General features: G+C 41.5%; 1 protein-coding gene across 6 annotated transcripts in view; it reads left to right on the forward strand.

Annotated features, from left to right (window-relative positions):
- SEMA5B (semaphorin 5B) overlaps nt 1-26,423 on the forward strand; it is a 274,422-nt gene that overhangs the window by 175,109 nt on the left and 72,890 nt on the right. For all 6 annotated transcript variants that reach the window (XM_075093032.1, XM_075093033.1, XM_075093034.1 and 3 more), the window contains one exon: nt 21,402-21,464. In XM_075093032.1, the coding sequence (XP_074949133.1) occupies nt 21,402-21,464 (63 nt within the window). The remainder of the gene's footprint in view (nt 1-21,401; nt 21,465-26,423) is intronic.

Here is a 26,423-nt window from a genome sequence, read left to right on the forward strand (position 1 = left end):
CTGCCTCACAGAACAAAATGTCCCAACTTTTCTGAGACTCCCCTCCCCTTCCCACGTCTCTCTGTTTAATGTGTTTCAGAAATTCCATTCAGGACTCGAGAAACCTTTCATCAAATGAGTTTTAGTTGCATGAGAAACTTTGGTGGTGGCTAATTCTTTTTGGCTGAATATCAATATCTAGAAGGAAATTGGGCTAAGGTATTTTGGGGTTCACTTGTGATTTTTTTCTGCCTGTGTTTCGTGCCAAAATTGGGGCATGTTTTTAAGGAATTTCTGAAAATCAGCATCTTGAGATGCCCCAGATAGGGTATCCAAAAGCACCTGTTAATTTTGGAAACTTGAGCATGTAACATTCAAATTCTTTTAGCAGTCAAGAAACAGAATTTTAAAATGGTTACTGTTCTTAATCTTTTAGCATATTTTTATAAAAAAATCCCTGCAACATGTTTCATCTCCATCTTTATATGGTCTTCTTGTATGCATTGTAAGCACTAAATATTAGACATTTTATAGAACACATTTTTAAGATTATGTAGACTTGGAGCACCTGCTGTTTAATTTACGCATGGGTTTGAAACAAGGTTAGCTCCTAATCTGCAGCTTTCACAGTGAGGCCATATAAAAGTCCATTTCATACTGGAGTTTGTAATTAATAGAGTAGGTGGAAGGGTCATTTAAAAAACATAAGCCTTTGAGCAAATTTTTCTAAAATGCACAATGCTGATTAGGACTTCTTAGCAAGGAATGCTATTCTGTGGTGTACATTAAAAGCAGGCTACTTGGCAGGCATTTCATAAATCCTAGTACAGTGCCTACCCTCTGTTCACCCTGATTTTACCTGGAACTTAGAGTTCTCAATAGAACTGAGTGGGAAATGATTTTTCCAACCTTTGTGAGATACCGAGATATTTTGCACTGAGATGAAAACAAGACTTTTTGGCATCTTTGTAAAATCTGAAAGAGAAGGAGATATACACGTGGTTACCTGGTATGCAAATATTTTGGGTCAAGTTATTTTCTGAAACATCAAGACAGAGGATTTGAATGAGCATTTCTCTCATCTCAAGTGTTTGACCGTGTTTGTCTGGGGCATCTTTCTCCTTTCCTTTCCATTGTTTGTGACCAAAAATTTCCCTTTGGATCCAAGGTTCCCTTCTGGACTCTTGTCTGATAAGTTTAATAAGTTAATCCTAACAGAAACTGTTAGGATTTTGTAAAATGTTTTTATTTCTATTATTTTTTTTAATGGAAGATCTCCTGTGAAAATGTTCCTAACTAGCCCTGTGAAGTTTGTATGCTGACCAGTTTTGTTATATCGTCTTAATAGTATTTAAAATGCTTCAAGAGTATTTAAGTATTCCCTTTCTTAAAAATAAACTGTATTTTAACTGAATAAGAAAGAATAAATGTGTACACCTATTGCAAAATTATTTGGATGACATAGGTTATTTAATCCATTAAGAAAGACACAAAATTTTGACATTAAAATACACTTTAATTAACAATCTAGTAATATTTCCTGAGGACAAAATTTGAGTGAGGACTAAATTGGGAGACCTGATTGTGTTCTGCAGCTTCCTCACAAGGGGAGGAGGAGGGGCAGGCGCTGATCTCTTCTCTCTGGTGATCAATGACAGGATGCAAGGAAATGGCAGGAAGACGTGCCGGGGGAGGTGTAGGTTGGGTATTAGGAAGAGGTTCTTCCCCCAGAGGGTGGTGGAGCACTGAAACAGGCTCCCCAGGGAGGCAGTCACGGCACCAAGTCCGGCGATATTCAAGAAGCACTTGGACAACGCCCTCAGACACGTTGTGTGAATTTTGAGTTGTCCTGTGCTGGGACAGGAGTGGGACTTGATGATCCTTGTGGGTCCCTTCCAGCTCAGGACATTCTGTGATTCTAAGTTCTGAGACAGAGCATGTTAGTTCCCCAATAGTCATAACCCTGAATCTGGTGAGAATGCTTGTGGACTTACACACTGTCCAGTATCACCTGGGCTGCCAGAATCTAGATCTCTAATTACAGATCTACAGTTACCCCACTGCAAAACACACGACCTTATCTGCTTTTTGAATTTTGCTCCAAATTTATAAATCGAGAGCACTTACATTCATGTGAGCACTTCAGAGAATGTTACCCAGTTACTAGGGCATAACTTGATGATCTTCTCAGTCCCACTGGAGGTGTAAGACTTATACCCAAGCCTAAAGTTAGCAGTATGCTTAAGCAGCATCAGCTCTTAAGACTTGACATGAAGCTTATTGAAAGAATTTTTTTTTCTGTTGCTATTGTGAGGCTTTGGGATGGGTATTTTTTTCAAACCCAAAATAAGGATAAAACATTTCTGTATGGTCCTGTAGCAGATGAACTGCAGCTATGTATCCAGCGCATTTCCAGTAAGGATAGTTTTACCCGTTTTTCCTTTCTTGATCTAAGAAGCAGAAACATCCCTGCTACAGAGATGAGGCTCTTAAACTGAACAGCTGCTCCTGAAGACACACTTCCCATCCTGCTGGTCCCTGGAGGGATCTTTAACTCTGTGGCAAACCAACAGTACCTATCAAAAAAGTATAGTTAATAATAATAAAACTTGCCTATTGGTCCTCACTGTGTCACACAGCAACAAATGGAACAGGTTTCATATTTTGCACTTTCAATCAAACCAAGCATTAAATGCATTATTTTCTACTTATTTAGGGCTCAGTAGTGCCACATTTAAATGTGCCATTGAGAAACATGCTCTGCAAGTATATAGAAGTGTGAGGAGAAGTGGCAGAGTTTAACTTGGTTTTTCTCTGTATAGCTGAATAAAATATGATTAATTAAATCAACAGGGAGCACTGAGTAATATAGTTTATAGCACAAATTGTCACTCAAGTAGTCTTTCCTGCTAAAAATATTTCACTGGGAAATTTTAAGGATTCAGAATATGTTCACAAAACCCTGGTGCTCATCAGAAAGCTTAGAAATAATAGATAAATCTTACATCCCCAAGAGATGCTGGGTAGGCACCAGACGGGGCTTGAGGGCCCAAATTTGCACTGAGGGCAAGTTAATCTGCCTGGTTTTTCTGCCTGGTGTTTGCTCACGTGTGAAAAAGGCATATAGCACTCCTTTATAAAAAGTGCCGTGAATTTTTGTCAATAAAAAGAGATAAAGGTATTTTATTTCATATTTACTTGCAGAAACATCCTTGAGCCAGAGCTGTCCCCATTTTTCAAAATATCCATTCAAAAATCATGAGGAAGCCAGGCACTGATATGAGAGAGCAAACCCGTGGGTGCTCAGAAGTTGGCCCAACTTTGCTGAAGATACTTATTTATTCAGTCTATTTGGAGTATCAAGATTATTATCAATTTTAAAATCCAGTTTGAGAAGTAATTTTGGGAAAGAGTGAGAATACTTTGTGTATCTTTATGTACCACTGAGCTGCCAGACAGGAACTCCATTTTGAAATGTTCAGGAATAAGCTTCACTTTCCAGAAGTCATTTTCTTAAAAGCAGTTTATTATTTGGGTTTTTCTGCAGATTCTCAGATACTTCTTTGAACTATATGGCGCATATTTCTAGATAAAACATTTATTTCTTTATTTTCAGGCCAATGCAGTTCCCTCATTTAAAAACATAATCAAAACCTCTACTAGAGCAGATGCAGTCTTTAATATGTGGCTCATAGCTGAGTTATGATTGTCACATATTTTATCAGTATGCTACATTTTTTATTAACAGATTAACATATAAATCTCTTCATAAATCACCTTCCAAAGCTGCACCTAAAACCTCTCACTCTCAGCCTAGAGTTTAAAGCTATTCCATAATAAAGCTTATACTGGCTGAGCAAACTTTCTGGCAAATTCAGCTTTTTATTCTTATGGTTTCAGGTTCCTAAATAAAATCTACTCCCTGAATACACCCTTCCTTAAAATGACTGCTCAGGATCTAGTTCGCAGCTTTCACGTGCAAGTCTGCCTTCCCAGGATTTATCTAAGACAGACATTTCTACCTGGAAGGGGAGATGAGGGAAGAAAACAAGGCATGTCAGACTGGAGGTGACCATGTCTGAAGGCTACACTTCATCCTCCAAGGATGCACTTCTCCAGCTCCTCGCTGCAGGGAACTACTCGTTAATAGGCTCCAGAATATGCTGTTGGGAACCAACCTTGTGCTGATGACACCCATCAGCTGAAATTCAGAGAGCAGAGAAAGCAAATCTCTTCTCCCACTCCCTAGCGTTGAGCGACTTCTGAACACAACATCCCCTCTGTCTGAGAGAACTCAACTCAGGAGTCCATTTATAGCCAGCAAAGCTTTTCAGCCCAGGTTTAGCTTCAAATAAATGCCTGTTTTCCTCTGAGAATTGTCCAGGTTAAGAACATGCTGCATACTCTACCGAGTGAGAATACATTTCAATATGTGCATTCATAGATTTGCTAAACTGGCTCAGGGTGCACTGCCTAGCTGTAATCAGCATAATTGCCCTCTAAAGTGAGTATTTAGGCATGGTCTTAGAAGTTCTGATATATATATTTGCGTATATATTTTTATTTATACATATGTATGTACACACACAGAGGAGGATCATGTATATAGGGTTGTATAGGATGTATGGGAGGTTCAGGAGCTATACCTTTTTGGATTCATATTGGCATTAAGCAGGGCAGCCTTCTTGGAGTCAGTGAAGGCCATGGAGCTGATCTACATCTGGAGGGGAATTACCCTGTTACGCTCACCCAGTGAAGTGAGGTTTGTGTGATGACTGTCAGCCATGGATTGCCAGCCCTCTTTCCTGGGTAATTTGTTAGTTGTCATTCCCTCCTTCCCTGCTTCATCTCACCTAAAAGCCAAAATTACTACAGGGGTTTTGGTCTTTGTCAGCAAACATTATGAGCAGGATTCAGAAACTGAGAATTTAATTAGCTGCTGAAGTCACTTACTGATAACAGTACCATATTGGGCTCTTTATTTGATAAAACTCTGTCAGGCATTTTATGTGTTGGGAATGAAGACTAATGTTCTTATTCCTTGCAACTTACAGTCGGAACCATTAAACATTCTTTAGAAAGAAGGGAAAAAATGAAAATGAAAAAAAAAAAAATCCCTTGGACTTCTCATTTCTTGTCACCAATGTTGCTTCTGTTTCTTTGCAAAATGTATTTTGGTTGGCCTATTTACCCCTTTTTCTCTGTGGGCTGCTTCCCACTCCACCAGCTCCAGGAGGCTCTGGGGGTTCTGCGTGTACTTACGCCCTGGCTGTCCCCTGCCCTGACACATGCATTCATCTGCAGCTGCTGTCAACAAATCCAGCTCTGCAGATGTTCCTGAGAGGCAAATCAGCTTCTTATTGTAGGCTGCACCTTAGCTAAACTGACATTTATATAAACTGAGATTTATATAAAAACATGCTGCTTTTTATTATTATTACTTTAGGGATGTGGGATAACTTTAGAGATGGGAGAAGTTTATTCTTGAGCTGCAAATGCTTGCTTACCCCAAAGCACAGAAAGCATTTCCTATTTGCTCCTGTCCCAGTTAGGGTTCTCTGATGCGATCGTTAGCGGAGGCTCTAACGCAGGATGGGTTTAATGCAGCACCTTTGCTAAGAGTGGTCGATGTGGCAACAGCAACCTGTTGAGTTTCACTCGAAGAGCACAGGGTTCATGCAGTCAGTTCCTGCTTCATGCTCTCCTGGAGAGGAGGTGATACCTCCCACAGTCTCTCTGCTGTTAGCAAGCCCAGGTTTGTGCAGGTGGTGAGCTGCTGATCGGTGGAGCCTGGGGAGAGGTCCTGGCACCCTGCTGCAGCTGGTGCTGCAGTTTGCCGCTTCTCAGGGCTGTGCACTCAGTGAAGTGCTTTTCCTACCTGGGACCCGGTGCCCCGACCCGTCCCTGGCGTGGGATCTGAGCGGCACATGCTGGGAAGTCAGAAGTAAGAGAAGTCCTTAAAAACACAAAGGACTACATCTTAAAAGACAAACAATGAGTTTCTGGGCCAATTACTGAAAAAAAAAAAAAGCAGCAGTTTTTTTTTAAGACAGAGAATATAGAGAAATAACTACATTTTATTCTCAAAGCAGAGCTTAAGAGAGATCTAAACAACTCACATCCCTAGCACTGGCTGTCTGCACAGGATTAAGTTTGACCCTGATAGCATCCACTCATTTATAATGAGAGCATTAAAAAAAAATCACCGTTTATTGATTTGCACCTCTCTAAAAGGGCCCATGAATGACCTTACATATTTCCTTTAAAACCAACTATTGAGCTCCTAGAAAAAAAGTATTTTATAAGTAAATACATTTCATGTCAGTGTGTGCATTTTTTCCCTAGATAAATAATCCTACTTTTCTCTGCTAGTAATAGTTTAGCTGATGTGTGTTTTACAGCTTCTTTTAAACACAACAGTTCTGAATGACTAATACGAGGGGATTATTGGAGCCTAGAGCTGCACAGCAGAGTCACTAATGCACAGCTGTTACCAGAGACCCAGAGGTGGGGAGCAGAGACAGGAACAGTTTGCTCATTGCTCCCACAGGACATCGATCCTGTCACAGCACAGCAGGCGCAGCTTCCCCGAATCCTTCGAGTGCCTCAAAGAACTTTGGCATCCAAGGTTTCACCTACCTTCCCCAGGCTGAACTCAAAGGAAAGCACAACCCACGTGCTAAGAGGCGAGGCGAGTAAACAGGCACAAACTTGACTATGCCTATGGTGTCTCCAGCCACCTTGACTGGTGAAAGATAGGAACTTTTCAGGCTCAGAAGCCTTCAGGGCTGCAGGACGAGTAGCAAACCTCCAGCTAAACAATATCAGGCAACATCTGCTGTGAGTTGCCTGCTAGTGGGTGGGCAATGGGAGAGGAAGGTTGGGTTTTACTACTGGAGGAGGGTGAGGGATGGGGTATAAATGTGGGGTAGCTTGAACAGTCAATAGGAACAATGATCCTACAGGTATTCCACTGTCACTGAAATGCTCCTTTCACCTAAAGGTTACTACTCCATGGTTATAGCTATATCTGATACATTTTTATCAGTAACATGAGTGAGTAGAGACTGAGCTATTCTGAGGGTGGAGAGTCAATGGAAGGAGATATATAGAAAAATCACATATTTCTCTCCATTGTCTATAAGCAGAATTTGGGTGGCATGGACTAGCTGCCTCACTTGTAGACAGCTGTGGGGAGGTAAGGTGTTTTCCAGCCATCTCTAGTCTGTGCTTTCCTTTTTCCACACGTGAAGCTGAGATGATAGTTGTCCTCTTGAAGTGCTTTGAAATATGTGGCCTTCTGTTTAAGACTGAACTATTATGTGCGATAATATGCGCTTGTGAATAGAGGGAATTTGCCTTAATCAGAAGTCCGCAAAGTTGTTATGTGCTGATTCATAGTACATGTAACATTAAGCAGTTGTTTTCACCTCTGCTTTCTAGGTAAGCAATTATGCAACTTCAGCATGTCCACATGTTTAAAATGGACCCCTTTTTCACTACATTTTTCTAATGTTCTTAACTGAAAAGCTTTTAATGTAAAAATAGAGTAGTTGGGATCTGGTAGGGGAAAAATCCAATAAAAATGTATCCCTTCAGATAAAAATACTTAAAATATAAATAATTGTGTAAATTTGTTTAAAAAGAGAACAGCTTGGAAAGAATTTGGGGGGAGGGTTTTCATTGGAAACACTTTTGTGTGGATCAAATTCCATACATTAATTATTAATCAATCACTTCAGACAGGAGACAAAGCATGGTTTTGAGCTTTTTTGAAGTAGAGGGGTTTACTTCCTTATAAGTAAAGAAAAAGGAATAACAGGGCTGCAGCCATTTGAATAGGCTGCAAGGTTGTTCAAAGAGAAGTGATTTAAGCTTTATTAAGAATGACAAAAAAGTTCTTAAGTTAGCCTGGGACTGTTGAGAGACAAACTGCAGTTGCCTAAGAGGAGAGGATTTTGATGCATGGGGCAGAAAGGAATGATCAATGGTTCATAAATATAATAGCGGTAAACACAGTGACAGGAGAAAAAAAATGTATGTGGCTAATATAATTGTTACAAATTTAGTAGCTTTTGCTGTGAGATCAGTTACTGAGGTTTTAAGAACAAGGCAGAAAAAAGAAAAAGATTCTTTTTTCAATACAAGATAAATGTGAAAACCACCAAAAGGGCGTTAAGACAGAAGAAGCACAAAGAAGTATGCTGCATTAATGCTGTTGGAGAATCATTTTGTATCCCCTCATCTTAATTAGAAGGCATATTCTTAAAACTCATTTGTAGAATCTTTAACCTTGGTAGAGGTCAAATGCAGACAGGCTGGAGGGAAGGTGAGGGAAGAGACAGGTGGCAGGGGGAATGTAAGGGCAGGACTCAAACTGAAGGAAATTGGAAAATAAATCCCGGGTTGGCAGGAGAGTGCAGACTGGAAAACAGAACAGAGGAGCTGGGTGGAAGGAATAAAAGACACTGCATCAGAGTCTTCTTTGCAGGAGAAAGAGCAAATAAATTCCTTGTTGAGATGAAGCTTGGCAGAGCTCACTATGGCATCAGGTGCTGACGTCTGGTGTTGGAAAAGAGGAGGCAGAAGCAAGGCAAACTGTGACAGACCAAGCAGGGAGTCTGAAGGCATCTGTTTCCCAGCCTTAGGAGGAAGCTAGGTGGGCTGATGCTATGCGCAGCGGTGGGGCTCTGCCCACTTACAGCAGCAGCAGGCAGGGCCTGCATCTACCTGGGCTGGGCAGTGAGGGGACAGCAGGGGTTAGAAGCACTTGAACTTTTGGTGGTGGCACAGGAGAGGGGCAGAGAGCCATCTCCTCTAACGTTGCAGTCCGGTTTTGATTTAAACTGTTGTGCACTTCCATTTTGCAGCAATAAGCGTATGGCTTGAGAAATGTTTTTTGGATTCTTGGTAAATCAATGCCATCACTTTTTTCCCAAACCGACTCCTTGTTGTTTCTCTGAGGCAAGTATTTGATTTTATGTTGATCAAGTGCTGAACTCAACCACTGCATGCATTGCTGGTGATGTGATGGTATTTGAAATGTGATGATTTTGGTGTAAAGAAATGGAGAGATTCAGCTCCTTTCTGACTTGTCATTTCCCCGCTGACCATTGAAAGTGTTGCTGCATCTGTAGATAACTGTAGCCTGCTCAAAGCCTTCCAGTGTATTTAGGATTGGATGGATGTTGGCTTCACACTTAATTGGAAATGCTGGGGAGAGGAGTTGGGGGCAGTGTATGGGGAATTCAACACTGTTGGTTCCTCACTTTCTCTGTATTTAAGTGTTCTCTGTATTTAAGTGCTCCATCCTTGCTGATGGAGCACAGATGGTCTTAAATTAAGGAAAAAACATGCCAGAACTGCAGGCTAGGCTCAGACTGGGGAGTTAAGCTTGACATGAAATAAGCAGAAGGCTGTAATTAGCTTATCAAGAGCATTAGGCACCTGGCAGAGGAAAGCAGATACGTAATGCACAAGGTAACTATAGAACAATTAAAAAAACCCCAAAATCTGTTTTCTGAAACATGGGGCACTTTTCATTGCTAACTTCTTCTTCCAGCCCAGCCTGGTAATGTCTGAAAAGTCCTACTTACTCTTGGTTATTAGTGATTTATCAGAAGTGACATTTTCTGACAGTTTGTGATGCTGAGCACCAAGCCCCATAGAAGCCAGAGGGTCTAAAGGTCAAAATCTAGGTGTGTTGCCAAAAACTTTCCTGGGAAGCTTGCACCACACTTGCCTGTGCACCATGTGTATTCCCTGATTGCAAGTATCAGTCATCTCACTGCTCCTTGTTCTTTCTGCCTGTTTTTTGCAACTACATGTTGTCTTTCACCTTAACCCTAGGATTCAGGCTCACTGGGGCAAGGATTGCCATTTAGTTTTAAGCAGAAATGCCTAGCAGGGTGCAGCTGAGTATTTCATGTGCTTCCACAGTACATGTCAAAATCCTGGTGTCTAGGAAAGTACAAAGACTTCTTTATAGCTGAGGATTTAGAAATTTTTGCCCATATTCTTGGAGCTCAAAACTATTACTTTAAAATAGGGAAGAGCAGGAGGGAGAGTCTGGTTTCACTTAAGTTCCCATGGTACAAGCAGGCTTAGGTGGGATCTCTGTTTTCAGCCTGCCTTGCAAAAATTTCCCAGTCTCTCTGGCTCCCACAAAACTGGCTTTGGCTAATTAAAGTAATCTCAAAGCTTTCATTTGGTCTCAATAATGAATCTTTAGCTTTAATTAAATATTTCCAGTGCTGTTTTTCCCTTTTGGTTTTACTACACCAAGCTTAAGTTTGCAACCAGAAAAGAATGTTGATAGGATAAATTGAGTCGCATGCACATTTATTTGTTTAATTGTGCACTGCCCCCTTTTTTCAAGCCAAGACAGGACTTAAACTATGTTCAACCTCTTATGCAATTTTAATGAGAATATACTGCAGTGTTTGTCCTCGGAAACAGTATTAGCCCCCCCCCCCCAAATGCAATAGATATGATTTCCCCAAAGAAAAACAGGAGGCACAGAACAGTGAAAGAGTCATCTTGAGTTCTTCATTAGTCTCTTTAATACTGCAGGATGTGCTGATTTTGATTCCTGAATCTCAGCCTAATTGTTTGGAGAGTCAGATCCAAATTGGGCATTTCCTCAAACTTATTTTAGCTGCTTCTCAGAGCAAACAAAAAAATGCTGAACAAGTATATTCAATGGTGTAACCTGGAGAGGAATAAAGAATGCAAGACTTCTCCGCTTTAGAAAGCTGATAATACACAGAGGTTTCACGTGTGCTTCAGTGATTACATTTTCAGTTTGAAGCATATATGGGAAGATTGCTTTTCATAGCTGAACTCTTGATGTGGGTGCACAAAAATGCACTCAGTTGACTGTGCAGGATTTGTCCAGTCTGTCTCAGAAGCAGGGGGGGAGGCAAGGGAGAATCCTTAACATCGCTACATAGCAGTGAGCTTCAAAGAGGCACAATGGCAAGGAAACCCAGAGCAGAAAGATGAAGGAGAATAAAATTGCCTTGCTTGATGCCGAAATACAAAGGAGAGTATAGCCATGGTAAATTGATTTTGTACTGAATATGGGCTGGTCCATTGGAAGGGTTTTTGAACCTCCTACTCCAGAAATCATTGTGCAAAATAGTAAGAGGAGGCTGCTTAGAAGTCTTGTCACATCCATCAGTGGAGCCCACAAAGAGGAAGGAGGGATTTTGTTCTGTATGGTAACTCTGCCAAAGAACATAAAGGGGTGGAGATGGACATCTTTTGGCGGCAGAGGGGCCTTGAAGGAAGAATTGCCTCCACTTTATCAAGGGTGGCCATTGCTGGGACTCTGTTCATTGGCTCGCTTCTTAGAAATAGCTTGTTGTACCTTGTTTGTAGCAACTGAAGGGAAAAGAAACCCCAAAACCAACCCCCCCCTGTTCTTTACAGAATAAACAATGCTGGTGGTGTGAGAAATAGTGCCATGTAGTACCCACCTGGCCAGTGTCAGCTGCACCTGCATGGGCATTGGCTGTGCTTATATTCCCGACCAGTGCTTGACTGCAGTGGACTTCAATCATTTTTGACTGAGTGTGTTTTAACATCTTTATTTAGTTATTGTATTGATTTATCATATAGTCTTATTTCTCTGTAATCTCCAGAACATTTAGTAGATGATTGTTGTCATAAGCTATAAACTGAATGTGACATGGCAAGAAACCATATTCCACTGTGGCTGTTAATTACCCAGTATGTTAAAAGTCTTGTCTCAGTTTCTGTATGCTTTTGATCTTCAGTAATAGGAAACACTGTAAGTCATCCTTCCTTAATGTCCCCTTTGCTGTTCTCCAGTTCTGGATGTTGTCACTCATTCTAAACTGGCTACAGGTGAAACCTTTAAGGTCTTTTTTTAGTAGCATGCGAAATGTCCCAGTTAACTAAGAGGATAAATTTGCATTTGGCCCTGTCCGTGTTTTTGCATGCTTAAAAGTGATAGAAATATCCAATGGATTAAGTTGTTTTCAAAAAAATATAAGGGTTCCTATATAGTACTTGCAAGTACATCTTTGTAGTGTTAAGTACTTTCAAGAAAATTGAAGTAGGTCATCAGCAGAATGAAATCGTTGTCATAGACTGACATTTTTCTTTACATAGAAGGATAAAAATACAAACACTAGATAGTGGAAACAGAAACCCAGTGCCATCTTCATCTCTCTTCTTCAGAGCCATATCTTTCTTCCAAAGTAACATGTTGGCATGTTCATCTAACATTGCTGCATAAATATGTAGCTGTCAGTCTGAGCTCAGCATATAGCCACAGCAGAGCATGTACTTCTTCTTTCTCTACCCTTGTGGACAGCACTGCAATCCAATCTGTTGCTAAAACCTGTAATCTGGCCATCATTCCTGGCTTCCACAAGCCCTTCTGTTCAGGTGTAGCATCACATCCATAGCTCCTTGTATTGCTGGATTACCAGTGTCTTTGCACCCTTCCACTGATTCACCTCTCTTTGGGGATATCCTTGTTGCATTGCATTTGTGCTGGTATTAATTTTAGGGGTCTTTCACAGACCTGTGTATCGCTTCCCATAAGAGGCTAACCCCACTTTGAATGAGCCCATGAAGCCAGTATCTCTCTCCCCCTTGGTTAATGTGCCTCCTCCTCTTGCTTCCTCCCATGTGTCCTCTTTGTGTCTCCAAAGAATCCCATCCTTGGTATACTAAAACTCTTCTGCTTACCAGACCTTCATGATGAGTTAGGCAGCTGGTGAGCTGAGACCTTCTCCTGTTGTGCTGTTATGCTCCGTGGTCTCTGTGCTCTGCTGTCCACTGCCACCTGACGTCTCGCATATTATTATGCTTTGCTTATAATGCATTTTGGCAAGGCTATACCTACACAGGCTTGCACAGGGAGTCCTGAGCTACGATGGAGGCTCATGGGTCCTACAAAAACTACAAATCTGGATGAAAAAGAAAGTTCTGTTACATTAAAAATCTTAAATTCTCCGCTGTGTGGAATTCAGCATTGAGTTACAAATGTGTTACACCAGGGTTACTGAAAATATGCTTAAAGCACTGGCAAGTCAATCTGCTTGCTTCAGATATGAGTTTTAATTTGACAGTACCTCCTCAAGGTTGAGCTGGCTGCTCCATTATAAGCTGTCCTTTGTTCACCAAAATTCCCAAAGAGCTGAAAAGTACAGGTTGTAGCCTGGATGTGACTATTTATATTTATTGTTTATCTTAGAAAACACTCTTTTAGTTTTAGTACTTGTTATCAAATGTTCTTTACTAAAGCTTTAGACAATTGTCTTTAATAATAAAACCTTGTACTTGTACAGTACTTTCCATTTGGGTACACTTTCCATTTGGGTACACTTAGAAACCATGATCTGTTAAGCCTCACACAATGCTTCTTTCAGATAAGGAAATGCATGGTCTGGAGTTGTAAAATCCTACCTGACACTGCAGAGAGGGGCGAGTCTCTGGTTTACAGACTGTATGCTGTTTAATGGAATCTTCTGTAGGACAAATGGAAGTTGAAGGCACCAAAACTCAAATTTGTTTTTCTACTTTAGACTGTGGCCTTGCCTGAAGATGTCAGAAAGAAGAGGACAGGATGCATGGCATCTTGCCCGTTGTTCTTTCTAAACCTGCTCCCTCTGTGCGCTACCGATGCACTGGATGCATTTTGTGATACTAGCAAAAAATGCTATCAAAGAACTTGTTTTGTGCTAGACGGGAAAGTTTTTAGTCCTCAAGAGAGCAAAGTTCAGTGCTCATCTGTGCCTCTGACATGCTCAGTGGCTTTTCCTAGTCGGTTGACCTCTCTGTGCTTCTGGTTTTCCTTTCCTCCCATGTGCCTGTGTTGTCTGCTTAGCTTGTAAGTGCTCTCAGGCAGAAATTCTCTCCCACAGCATGTTTGTATATTGCCTAGAAATATGGGGTCACAGTCTCAGTTTGTGCCACTACGTGCTCCTGGCATACAAGTAAATAACAAGGGAATTTGAAGCTGTGAAAGGGAAAAAATCAGTAGCATTGACCATCCAAGAAGAACTCAAAGCAGCTGAAAACTTTCCCTCAAAAAGGAGCTGGTAACATTTGCAGTTCAAAACAGGTTGTATCTGTAGGCACGGACACACAACAGAGGTACAGGAGCTTTCTGCTTGCTGCGGAGCTGTGTTACTGGGATGTGCAGGAGGAAGACTGTGAACGATTTAAACAAGTATTTCACCTTGCATCTGAGATAAGACAGAATGATGAACAGAGTGGGTTACCATGACTCAGCTGATCTACAGTAGCTCATTGGGCTGGGATAACTTGATCAGAAAAAGTAGAGCTCCCATACCGGGAGGCTGAGGCCCTGTTCTGCCAGGTGTTACAGTGATGCTCCATCTATGCATACAGTCTGAAAACATAAGGTGGGAGGACAGACTCTACTCTAAATCAGTGAGGCTTAAGAGTGAAACCAGCAAAGAGAACATAATCAGACCTCCTGGAAACTCTCCTCCCTGACTAGTGGGTGCAGATGTATACCATTTACATAATTTTTGTAAAACAGGTGAGCCAGGGCAGAGGAACTTCCTGCAGGCTATTGCATTTCTCTTTGTAAGGATGTGATAAGAGTCCATGGGATAGAGGAACATGAATATCCAAAGGTGGTATTATTTGGAGCTGAGTTAAAGGTTCATTCTTAAAATGAGAAAGTCCTTCTTTCTGATAATTAATTCCATCCTTACTATGCTAGTATGTAACATCCACTTCTGCTCTGACATGAATGGAGTGAGCTATCGTCTTCAGCAGCCAATAACTGACAGGCCAAAATCAGTCCCAGTATAGTAAGAGGCTGACTTTTGTTTATAGAGAGAAGGTCCAATTCAGAAATTCAGGTTATGGGAACTAGAACTCACTGATGGATTTTTTTTTTTCATGTTTGGCAACCTGCATCTTCTACATGTTACATTTTGAGGTCTTCCCCAGCTGACTTACTCTCCAGCTGCTCCAGAAGAGCCTTGTGACTGGGCCAGTCTGTTGATAGGCTCTATGGGTACTTAGTTTAAATGAAGCAAACAGCTCGAGTTTTACCACATCTCGAAGCATCTGAGATCACTTAAGGGAAATCAATTAAAATTTTCATGAAACATAATGCAATTCCCTTTATCCAAGCCCCATCCTCTCCCCACAATGAACTGACTGTGATCAGTCCTCACACCTGTCCCTGCATGCAGCAGTGATCTGTAATTTGTATACCGCAGTACGTAGCAGAACTATTTATTGAAGCTTGGCGTTATGTTCTTTTGGTATTTGTTATCTGTTTATCAGACATGTTTATCAGAGTTTTAATAAATTACCAGTGTTGGAACTTCAGAAATGGCCTCTGGGGTATTAAGCTACTGTGCTTTATTAATAAGAAATTAGATTTCAATAAGTTATTATTTATAGAGCACTGTAAATGTGCCTTGTCCTCAAGAGACAAAAGTCAATGCTTCAAAAAGGAAACGTAACTTAACACTTTTAAGACTAAGGCAGCAAGTCTTTATGGAGAAGTACTGGAGGATTAAATACGGAAGAAATAGCTAAACTGTTGTAGAAATGTTTTTATAGTACACATCATAGAAACCTAAGTTAAACAAGAACCTTTTCATGGATTTTCTGGATCCAGCCTATAGAACTTCTTTCAAAGACTTTTTTCTTCTAAGTGCTGAAAGACCCATCACTTACCAGTTTCTTTTTTACACTGGTGCTAGCTTGTGTGGAGACTGCAAAGTATATAGGAACAAAGAAGTAAACTTACAAAATGGATTTGTCATTATCAGCAAGAACCTATGGGTGATATTTTAGAGGTCTGAAATCTGTTCATCAGTACAGATGAAAAGATTGAGGCTGACATCTTGTAGGGGAATGCATTGGCCTCTGAGCAGCCACCATGTGAAGGACTTGGTCTGCACCCCAATTTAGTAAAGTCCTTAAGCATGTGGTTAAGCTAAACTTGTCTGGTAGGTTATGTAAATAGGCTAAAGTTGGCAGATATTATATGCAGTGCGGAAGCATGGTCCCTCCATGTTCCTCTCTCCACAGACTTGGAGGAAAGTTTCCATACCTTGCTGTGGAATGAGCTGATCAAAAAAACTATTTGTAGATGTAAATAAGAAATGCAGAGATTTTGAGCTGCTATAAGGAATGCAGGAAGCTGTCTTCAAAGCAAGTCTTTTTTTTTTCCAGAGGTACATTTCTCTGGACATACTAGTGCCTTGTACAGTTACGGGAAAGGAAGATGTAAATAAATACACAGGGAAAGAGATGACTCTGCCAGCTCAGGTCTCTAGTGAATGGTAACTGTCATATCACAACACCTCCTGCCCTCCTTCCTCATGCATAACTCAGCAAAGGGTGATGTGACTGGCAGACTCTGCTCAGGGTGCCCTGCATAGCACAAGCGGAGAACCAAAATCACCTCTTACTCCGCAGGCGTATTGAGAAGTCTCCTGTGGGCACTGCGGAGAGTTGATGGAAATGGAAGCTTCTGCTATTACCGATCGATGCAGACCCGAGCCTGGGACACAGGGTGCTACTTTTGCTTCTGCTGGTGTTAGCAGAAACCTGAGGAAGGCAGTACCTTTTAGGAAATGCTGGGCATCTCACAGAATCAGTCCATGGGTTTTTTTGCAGTAAATCTGTACTTGATTTTTTTTGTCTCCTTCCAAACACACAATGTACATTTTTGTATTACGCTTTTTTCCCCTGCTAGGAGTGAACATGATTCTGGGTCTGCAGGCATGCAAGGCTGCCAGTAGCTTGCATGGAGTACTTATTTAATGGTAGTGAGGTTGGTAACAAATGGATAGGTTTATAATAAAAGACTTCAGAAATTAAGAATGGGTTTAATTTACCCGATAAATATGCATGTAACCTATTATCTTCCAGTCTCCACTTTCCAGTTTTAAAGCAATGTTCGGGTTCTGCACAAAAACCTGCAACCTCTGTTGTGCAAGTACAGTGCAGGGATTAGTGTATGCTTAATCTATTAAATTCATATGTGGTATTTGAAGTAATTAGAAATTGCTGGCCTGAATGTAAAACCATAGAAGTTGAAGAGATTTTTACATCAGCATTTGAGGATGCACATAACTACTGATAACAGGACTCGCTAGTGACAGGCAGGTACTTTGGATGCCAACACTGGGATGTGAAGGTAATTAAATCAATGTATCTAGAAAGCTTCTCTCAGCAGTGCGTGCTGAATAACTCATTTGACAACACACGACGAGCTAGAATTTCTAGAGCACTGTTGATCTGCAGTCTGAACTGGGAGCAAACAGTGATGCTCATAATTTGTTAGAAGAGACATTAACTCTTTCTTTCTTCTGTGTCAGAGTGTGGCATTTGAATATTTATATATGCACTGAGCTTAACCATTGTGGGCCATTTCTGTTAATTTCTAGTTGGGCAGTGTTGCACCAGGTACATGTGGTTGTACATGACTGCTTCTGCTGTGATTGTTCTCCTTCATGTGACTTCCTAAAGGTGCAGAAATAACACACAAAGCCCCCCCCCCCCGTTTTTTTTTTAAATTGAGAAAATCTGGCTGCATAAAACTCAAGAAGAGGAATAGAGGTGTGAAGAGCCAGGTGTCCATGCAAATAGGCTGAAGGAAGGCAAATTTAATTGCATTTTCAATTCGGGGCAAAGTTGCTACTACTCTCGTGCCTGTCTGCACAGGTGCCTGGGCAGTCCTGCTTGTGATTTGTGTAGCACTTGTCTTGCACAGCAGCTGCAGCCCTGAGCTGGTTCTTTCATTTGTATGGCATACAAATCTCATGTTCCCCCATTCTGCACATGGGCCATGTGGTTGTAAAGGATGCCGTCAAAGTGGCTGGAAACACTGTTAGAAACTGCATTTCTTCTGGAAATGCAGGAGGGGAGATACGCTGGAGAGCTTATAAGGAGGTAGCATGAGGATCTGGAGTGCTCTTGGTAAGGATGTAAGGGGAGGAATTGCTGACATCGTGACAGCCTAAAAAAGTGATTGGTTGCTTAAGCACATGGCAAGTAGCTAAGAGAAAATGCATACTGTCCTGTGTTTGTATGTATCCTTGCTCCCAAGTTTGTCACATCTTCATCCAGGCTCTGTTTTCCATGACCCATGCCATGAACGTTGTTTTATTGCCTCACGGGTCCAGAGGTCTCTACTCTACTGCTTTTGACTGCCATGTGTAGCAGCAGGTACAAAAATAACCCCAGATGTGTTTTCTGGAGCTTGGAAACTTAACTGAGAAACTGAGAAAATTAATCAGAATAGCCAAAAACTTCTGGTGGATACAGGTTGTACCTCATCCAAGTGTGCAGAGGCAGCTTTCAGCAGAAAAAGGAAATAATATTAATTTGGTTTATTGAGGGAGATGAGGAAAGGGAGGGGAGGCACCTAAGTCAGTGTCCAAGAAGGTGGCTATTCAGAAGTGTTATGGTCAGGTAAGGAGACAAAAGTACAAAGCATCCCTTACAGTGCTGTAGTGTTACACAAGCATTAAGCAGGTGTCTGCCTCACTGAGAAATGTATGGGTACACACAGATGTACTCCAGAAGAGAGAGATCTTTCAGAAGGTTTCTCTGTCAAATGTCCAGGATGTAGTTTGATGCTGGGGCAAAATTAATCTAAGGCAGACAAAGAAAATTTCATCTGGGAAGGAGAGGCTTGGGTTCAACATACCAGTGAGGTGCAAGAAGTAAAGCACCAGCATTACACAGGGAGTTTGCACAGAGAAGCCCAAGACAACAGACTTCACAAGAGTGGGACATTTTTGTTCTGAAAAGATGGCTGATCAGTCAAGTAAAGAAACCAAACAATGCTGGAAAGCTCATGTGAAAGTCCCAAGCTCAGACGTCTGAGCCTGCCCAGGACCTCTTACCAGGTCCACCCCAAAGGCCATGACCACAGAAGTGTCCTGGGAGCCCAACAGAAGGACTTGTCTAGGCTGTAGGTCAGCTGACTGATGCGTATTCATACCTTGCAGCACAATTTTTTAAACACACATTAGCTGCTTGGCTTCGCAATTATATTTTTATATTTGACGAGATGTTCTGCTTTGCAGGGTTATGAATATTTTCTTCGAGTCACTAGAGGACATTGGAGTTACTCAGCCCTCAAATTAGCTCCTCCCTGTCCCACCAAAGACGTGTGTGGGACTTGTAAAACATGCTGTGGATTGCCATATTGCTTAATTATCCTCTTAGCTCTAATGAAGTGCACCCTGACTAATGGTGCAGTCACAAACAACATGTTCCTATAATTTGGGCCATCACCAAGAACTTCTGTTATCACTAGACTCATCAAGGTAGTGCTTCAGAAAGCTGAAGGGCAGTGTTGCCTAATAAAAAAAACCCAAAACATTTAGGCACCGAGAACGCAGCTGGAGGGGACCAGTGCTCTGACATGAGCTGTATTTACAACGTGCCTCAAAGCTCTGTGGTGCAGGTGCCTGGCAGGAAAACCAAGGTGTCCCCTAGGAGGCCAAATTCTTCTCTTGTGTTGCTGCAATCCCAGAAGACCCAGAATATTTGCAGGGAAGCAGCATTGATTGCTGAAGTAACCAACAATTTTTGTTTTAAATTTGTCCTGTCAAGAAATTATGATCTGTTTTTGAAATGGGAAGAAGAGCTACCTAATCACGTGTCCCTTTTCTGGAATTTTTTTTTTATTAAGGTTGCCAAAAATTGATCCAACGTGCAAGAATACTGTGGTTAGATGAATATGGGCTAGACTTGGGACTAGGGATCAAAATGCTGCTGCACAGTTGTTTTGCAGATATCAAGGGCTCCTGGGAGTCACCGGTTAAAATTCCCGGCTCTCCTGTGATGGCTTATCAACATGAGCTCTCTCATCCAGTGACATATCCCCTCTCAGGATGTGGCTGAATGATCCTTTCCAGCAAAGACTTATCCCAGCTTTCACAAAAACACTTCTGAGGCACAAGCTTTTGGCCTTCAGCCTGGATTGGGAGGTATTTCCCAAGCGACTTCCAGGGAAAGATCTGTGTTCTTCCCTTCTCCCACCAGATATTTGCCTGTGCTCATAAAATCCTACTTCAAGCCAAATGAAACTGAATGCTCAGCTTGTGGAGAAGATACCATTTTTTCCGAGTGAGTTAGAAATATCCCTTCCCCCGGTGTTGTGTATAAATGCATTTCCTGGGTGGTGACATTTCTTGCGGTTCTGGGCAAGCGTCTTCATGGACCTGAGCTGGGGGTGGGAAAACTGATCTCTGCTTACTGGTCTTCCATCTTTCTCCTGCAAAAACCAGGATTTATCATGTGTCAAGGGGACAATTTCTATGGAAGCCCAGAGTTTAAAAAAAATATATTGGCTGCAGTGAGAAGGTTCAAGAAGAGTTCAGATCCGGACCGAACTTTGAAGCCATTTCCTGTGTTGGTAATGGGCTGGGGAAAAACAAAGAAATCCTGGCTCTTTTAGGGGAGCTTTGGATCTGTATCTGAACTTTGCAAGCCTGGCCTTTCCCTAGGTAACAGAGCTATTTTTCTTGAACACAGAATGATGTATTATGTATAGTATGGATGTTTATATGTATTTTCACCTCCAGCTAACAATACCTGCTTGAATTTGTTAGGACTATTTTAAAAAAGTGCTGAAGGGAGGAAAATCACAGAGCGCACTGAATGGTTGGGCATGTTGCTGAATATTTTACATCTAAACATTCTTTCTAATGCAGCTGTGCTGGTCTTGACTTTTCTTGCGAAGGAAGGGGCCTTTTGGCTCCGAAGGAGTCAGAGCCAACCAGGGATCCCGTGTGCTCTTGGTCCAGGTCTTGCAGCCCCCCAGTCAATAGTGCCCTCAGCCCTAATGTGTTTTACTCCAGCTCAGGATCTGACCCCACTTGTGTGGCATCACGAATCACCATCCAGCCTTTCTCCCCACTTCCCGTCTCTCTGGGTTTCACCTGTCAGTTCCCAGTTGTTGTTTTAAACAGCTCACTTTGCTCCAGGTGATAATCTCGTGGGTGAATTTAAGGAGACCAGCAGATTTGTGCAGAACTGGATGTTGGCGCAGGGGAGGTTTTCACTTTGGTGATGAAAACTGGTGGTTTTATACAGCGCTGTCTGCTCTGAAAAAGGGTGTTAGCTCAGTGTTATGGGGCTTGTGTCTTGGACTTTCCAGCTGAATGATGATCAGAATTTGTATTTACATGTAAATTAAAGTCTGTCCTCTGTTAACATTCCAGTTGCTTCTGCCACTGGACTTCTCATCTATTTATCATTTGTGTGCACTGTGAGCACAGTGGGGGCGAGATACATGTTTACTGTCACTACGCTGCTTTTAAATTGGGCTGTGTAAATTGGCTGGAGATACTTGCTCTTGCTTTGGGAGTCTCCAGACATGGTGGTTGGTGGCATTGTCATGTGACTTGTGCATTTTGGTTTCTCAGGCAACAGCATGGGTTTCAGATGAAGACACCAGGAGGTCCTGTCAAAGTAAAGGGAAAACAGAGGTAAGTTTTGCTTTGCTACAGTGATGCTGTGGGTAAATTTGTTTGCATCATGTGAAATCCACACAGGGAGCATCTGACACCAGCTTGAGCTTGTAAATTTGCAGCAGCTTAGATCCACCATCACGAGTGTATAAGCACCACTGAGCAAGCCATTTCAAACACCCCCTGTCCAAGTTATTAGACTTACTCTGCATGGAATTTAAAGGTGATTTCACTGCTGGAGAGGACACAGTTTGTGACACATCTGGGAGCAGGGTGGTGGCAAGCCAGGGGTAACATCTTGCAGTGGAGTCTGAGGCTGGGCAGGTTGGCTTAGTCTCGGTACTCAGCAGTGAGCGCTGGCATTCGGCCACGTGGGCTTCGATGCTTGTTTGCAGTTAGACTTCATCTTTGTATAATTTGCTTGAAGATGGGAGTTGAATCTGCTAGCACACTGCAGTCTGTTCAGGTGGCATACCTCAGAGGTCCTCTGGAGGCAGGTGCAGTCTGCTAAAGTGCAGTTTAAAGCAAGAATTGCTTGAGCCAAAACATGCTGTCCCAGAAGTCTGGAATTTTAAGACATTTCTGATCCAAACACAGGTCCTTTCTGCCCCTCTTCTGAGAAGCTAAAACAAAGCCGTCTATCTAAAAGCAGGAAATATTTTTATTTTTCAAATATGACGTTGGTATGGTTCAAAAATCTTCAGGCCTCAACTGAGAGGGTGTCCTATTGTCCTTAGTACTACATCACAAAGAGTTCTCAGTCTAAACCAAAGAAGCTGGACAAAGGATAAGAAAGGATAAGCGTGATCATTGCTTAGACTTGGACGGTCAAGCAGAGAGTGATTGTGTGGCTGGCCCAAAACGCTGGAATTCTGCCAAGCTCCAGTTCAGTGCTTTAAACACAGGATTATATGATTTTCCATTGGCCCTGTTCATTTTATATGATAAACTTTATGTGATTACTGTATTAACTGGTATATACGCAAAAAAGCTAGCTTGAATTTTGATTGCTAGACAACAATTTGCTTAATGTAGCTTTGGAGAATAGGAGTACGGGTATCCTAGAACATGTTTTCATGAAGGATATATGTTATCCAGGAGAACATCCTGGAGGCAAAATGGGCTGAGTTAGGTGAACACCAAAAATGGACAGCCACTAGACAAGAGTCCAACAGAAGCTGAACAAAATTAAAAACCTCCAAAACCCAAGACTTGAAGAATTTTTGAATTTGGAGTCTTTGTACTTTAAAATGTGTAAATAAAGGATTTTGCTCTTTTCTTCCATTGTAAAGTTTGTGAGATTTAAATGGTATCCCATTGTTCACGAAGAATTTGAATTTATAACCTAGAATTATTTTGTCAACCCCTGGATAAAACCATGCATTTGACTGAACAAATTCTAGGATAATTTCAATTTATCTTTTTTACTGTCATGCCAAAAGAAAGCGATGGTCTGAGTATCTTTGCTGCTGCTGCCTCCTCACACTGCAAAGAGTTTGCCAAAATTTCCTGAGGATAATGCTCTGAACAGCTGAGTTTATGCTGATTGTGATCCAGAGCTTGAAATTGTCTGGTGGGCGCAGTGGCCATGGGTGTGAAGTTCTGAGGAACAATAATTAAGCAGATTGTTAGACACTACTTGACATACAATAAATGCCACACAGAGGTGTTGACTAAGAGTCTAACGAGAAGATATGAAGCTACAAACAAAGGCAGGAGGATTCTTCAGTAGCTAAGTAAACTCAGATCTCCCAAGTCTGTATCTACTCTAGCCTGTGTGTCCATGGATGAGCCCTTCCTGGGGGGAGTCTACTCATTCATTATTTGTTACACTGCAGAGAAATGACTTAGATCTGGTTCCTAAAACATTGAGTTTAGCCTAACCAGCTGGTGAAGTACTCTACTCGAGCTAAGAAGTTCAGCTCTGACCAAGCATCTCTGCCCCTGGCCGAGTAAATGCAGCAAGTGAGGGCAGCACTAATATGAACATTTCTGATTCTGCTGTGTAATGGTGGTAGAGCTCTGCCTGCCTCACCTCTTCTTTTTCAAAACTTGACTAATGGCAATTTTCTACCTAGCACAGATGATTTGATGATAAATATGTTATGGCTTGTCAGGCACTTAGATTTGTGGTGATGGAGACCAGAAATAAGGAGGACCTTTGGCTCTTATATTAATTCACAGTGTAGTTTGCGTAAGTTATATGACTGGTCCATTTTCCTTGCTGATTTAATAATATATGTGTTTTAGGGCGAGGTTTGCAAAGCCACCTACCGTATTAAAATGCCTTTTTCCCCTTCATTCTTGTGCTTGTTGAGTATCTACATCAGATTCTTCCTGCTGCTTAGAAAATATCTTCTGAAATTCGTAGAGCTTTACCAAAAGGGAAATAAAAAGTGCAAGAATAAAAGCCACAAAATGCATATCACTGAATTGTAGTTATTACGGCATGATGGTTACTCTGTGTTTGAGTACCTATTGGCCAGAGAAAAGGGAGATGAGAAATCTGGGTCCCAGATTTGAGGTTAGGAGGTACATTAGGTCATTTCTTCTGACACCCTGTGTAGCTCTGGCCACAAATTTAACCTGCTTATTCCTAAATTGCGCTCCGTAACTTGTGTGTGGCTGCTGTACCTTTCTGAGGAAGGCCAAAAGTTTTGAACTGAAGGCCTGAAGCAAATGGGCTGACTGTGTGCTTTGCTGGCTTGTTCTAATGGCAGATCACCTTCCCTGTTAACAACATTTACTTTATTTCCTCTTTGGATCTGGCTTCAGTTTTGAATGGATGGGTCCTTCTCTGCTAGACTAAAGAGCCTGTTAGTTACCAATATTTATTTTTTACAAAGGCACTTACATGCTCTTGTCAAATCAGTACTTAGGATTTTTGCTAATGTAAAAACCTGAGTTCTCCAAGCCTCTTCCTCTAAGTCATTTTTCTGCTGCCCTTGAATATTTTTTGTGTCTGTTTTCTGCACACTCCAATTTTTCACCTGTATTCTCTTGTCAATCTCTCTAACGCCTAGATGTGATTAAAACAGTCTTCCACCTCTTATTCACCTTCCTCTATTCATACATCTGACAGTTTCGTAAGCTTTTCTGTCATAGGAGATCATGCAGAATTACCTAGCCACTGTGACCACTAAATCCTTTTCACAGTTGCTAGTCTTGGGATGTAATCTCCGAGTCTATACATGGAGCCCTTTTGTTTCTTGCTCTTTAATGCATTATATCTTACAAAAATGTATTTTGTTTGCTGGGTCCATCTTACCAGCCTAGTGTATATCGCTATATATATAGTGAGGTGTTGGCCTCACTGGTAGTTACTATTTTTGTAATATCTGGGTTATCCACAAATGTTTGTTAAGAAAAATGTTGATACTGGGCTAGTACCACCCATTCTGGGGCCCTCCTAGAGTAGCAAGTTTGTGAATTATTTCACCCTGAGGACTTTTTTCAGTTCAGTAATTTATCAGATTTTTGTCCATTAATGTATATGTTCTTGAACCTGATCTTAAAATTAACTCTCCACAATATGTCGTGTGGTACATAAAAAAAAACACACCTCAGAAAAGTCTTTCATTTATGTCATATTTAGCAACCAAAACTTGTGGTTTCCTGAAAGAATTGTATATGCTTTTTTTGCCACGTCTCTGGAGATCCGTGCAGGCTTCCAAGAGTAATCATTCTTACTTTTGCAGCATTTATAAAATGTATACTGATCAATACCTTAAAACTGTCCCCTGGAAAACATCACATTACTGAGAGACAACGGAGAGAACAAAGTCAGTGTTATGCTGCCTTTCTTTCTGTCTTCCAAATGATATCACTGAGAGGTTGCAGTTAAAATGAATGATGGAGAGAGCAGAAGGGGAAGAGGTGTATTTAATTTCATTAGGAGTTGCTTGGCTTCTAGATTGTAATTGGTTTGTTTCTGCGTAACAGTCCACACCCACCACATCTAAGGAATTTTGCCTGGCGTGGAAAGCTGTGGCTTTCTAAACAAGAGCACTTTGGTCTTTCTCTTGTCTAAGCACTGAATTATTCGTTAACCTTCCAAAAGCAGCACACTGTCATTTCAAAAAGTGAAAGGGAACCATTTGCGAAAATGGCAGTGATCTTACAGCTTTGACATGCTGTCCTAAGAGCTTTGTGTAGCCAGGAGAAAGATGAGGCACTATTAATATTTCTGGAGCAAGAAAGAAACAGGGGAATGTCTGATAGGCATCCAGCTACTGGTTGTCCCGCCATACTGCCAGTATAGTTTCTTCCTTTTCCTGTATGATGCCCTGATACTGGGGGGTCTTATGATTCACACAAGATTACAGGGAAAGCCTAGCCAAGGATGGAGCCCACCTATATGGGTTTGGCGCTAATGGAGGAATCTGCCGTTTCAGGCCTTCGGGTGGCTCTGTGTCACACAGAGGACGTGCCCTCTGGTTATCTAGTGGAGCTGGGAATCTCCATGCCACTTACAAATAATAGGCATCCAGGTAGGACAGGCATCTCATAAATCCCCAGACAAACAGAAATAACTGGTATGTGGTCAGATATTTTTTCCCCCTTTGTAACTGTTGCTAGAGACCTGAACCTGCATTCTTAGTACTTCTGCTAAGCTATCAATGCAGAATCAGCCTTGAAATTTGATTTGAAGTCCATTAAAGAAAACTTGGCTGGAAAAATCATTAGCAATTCTCTTTGCTACCTATTACACTCAAAGGAGAAAGACAGCTTGGTCAGGGTATTGGCTTAAACTGATTAATAGAATTGTTTGTCCAAAGAAATAAATATAGATATCGGAAAGTGTGTTAATAACAGTGCTCAAGAACATGTTAGGTCTTGATTATTTTTTAACAAACTGGGATGAACTGCAACAGATAAATGTTTGCGGCACTCTAAAACGTTGTTGAAGGGGTAACATGGAGTTCTGCTGGCTGATCTCTGAACTGCAGGTTGTGCTCCAGGAGTCTGTGTTTCTTT

This window comes from Phalacrocorax aristotelis, chromosome 5 (assembly GCF_949628215.1).
Source record: "Phalacrocorax aristotelis chromosome 5, bGulAri2.1, whole genome shotgun sequence".
Taxonomy (NCBI): Eukaryota; Metazoa; Chordata; class Aves; order Suliformes; family Phalacrocoracidae; genus Phalacrocorax; species Phalacrocorax aristotelis.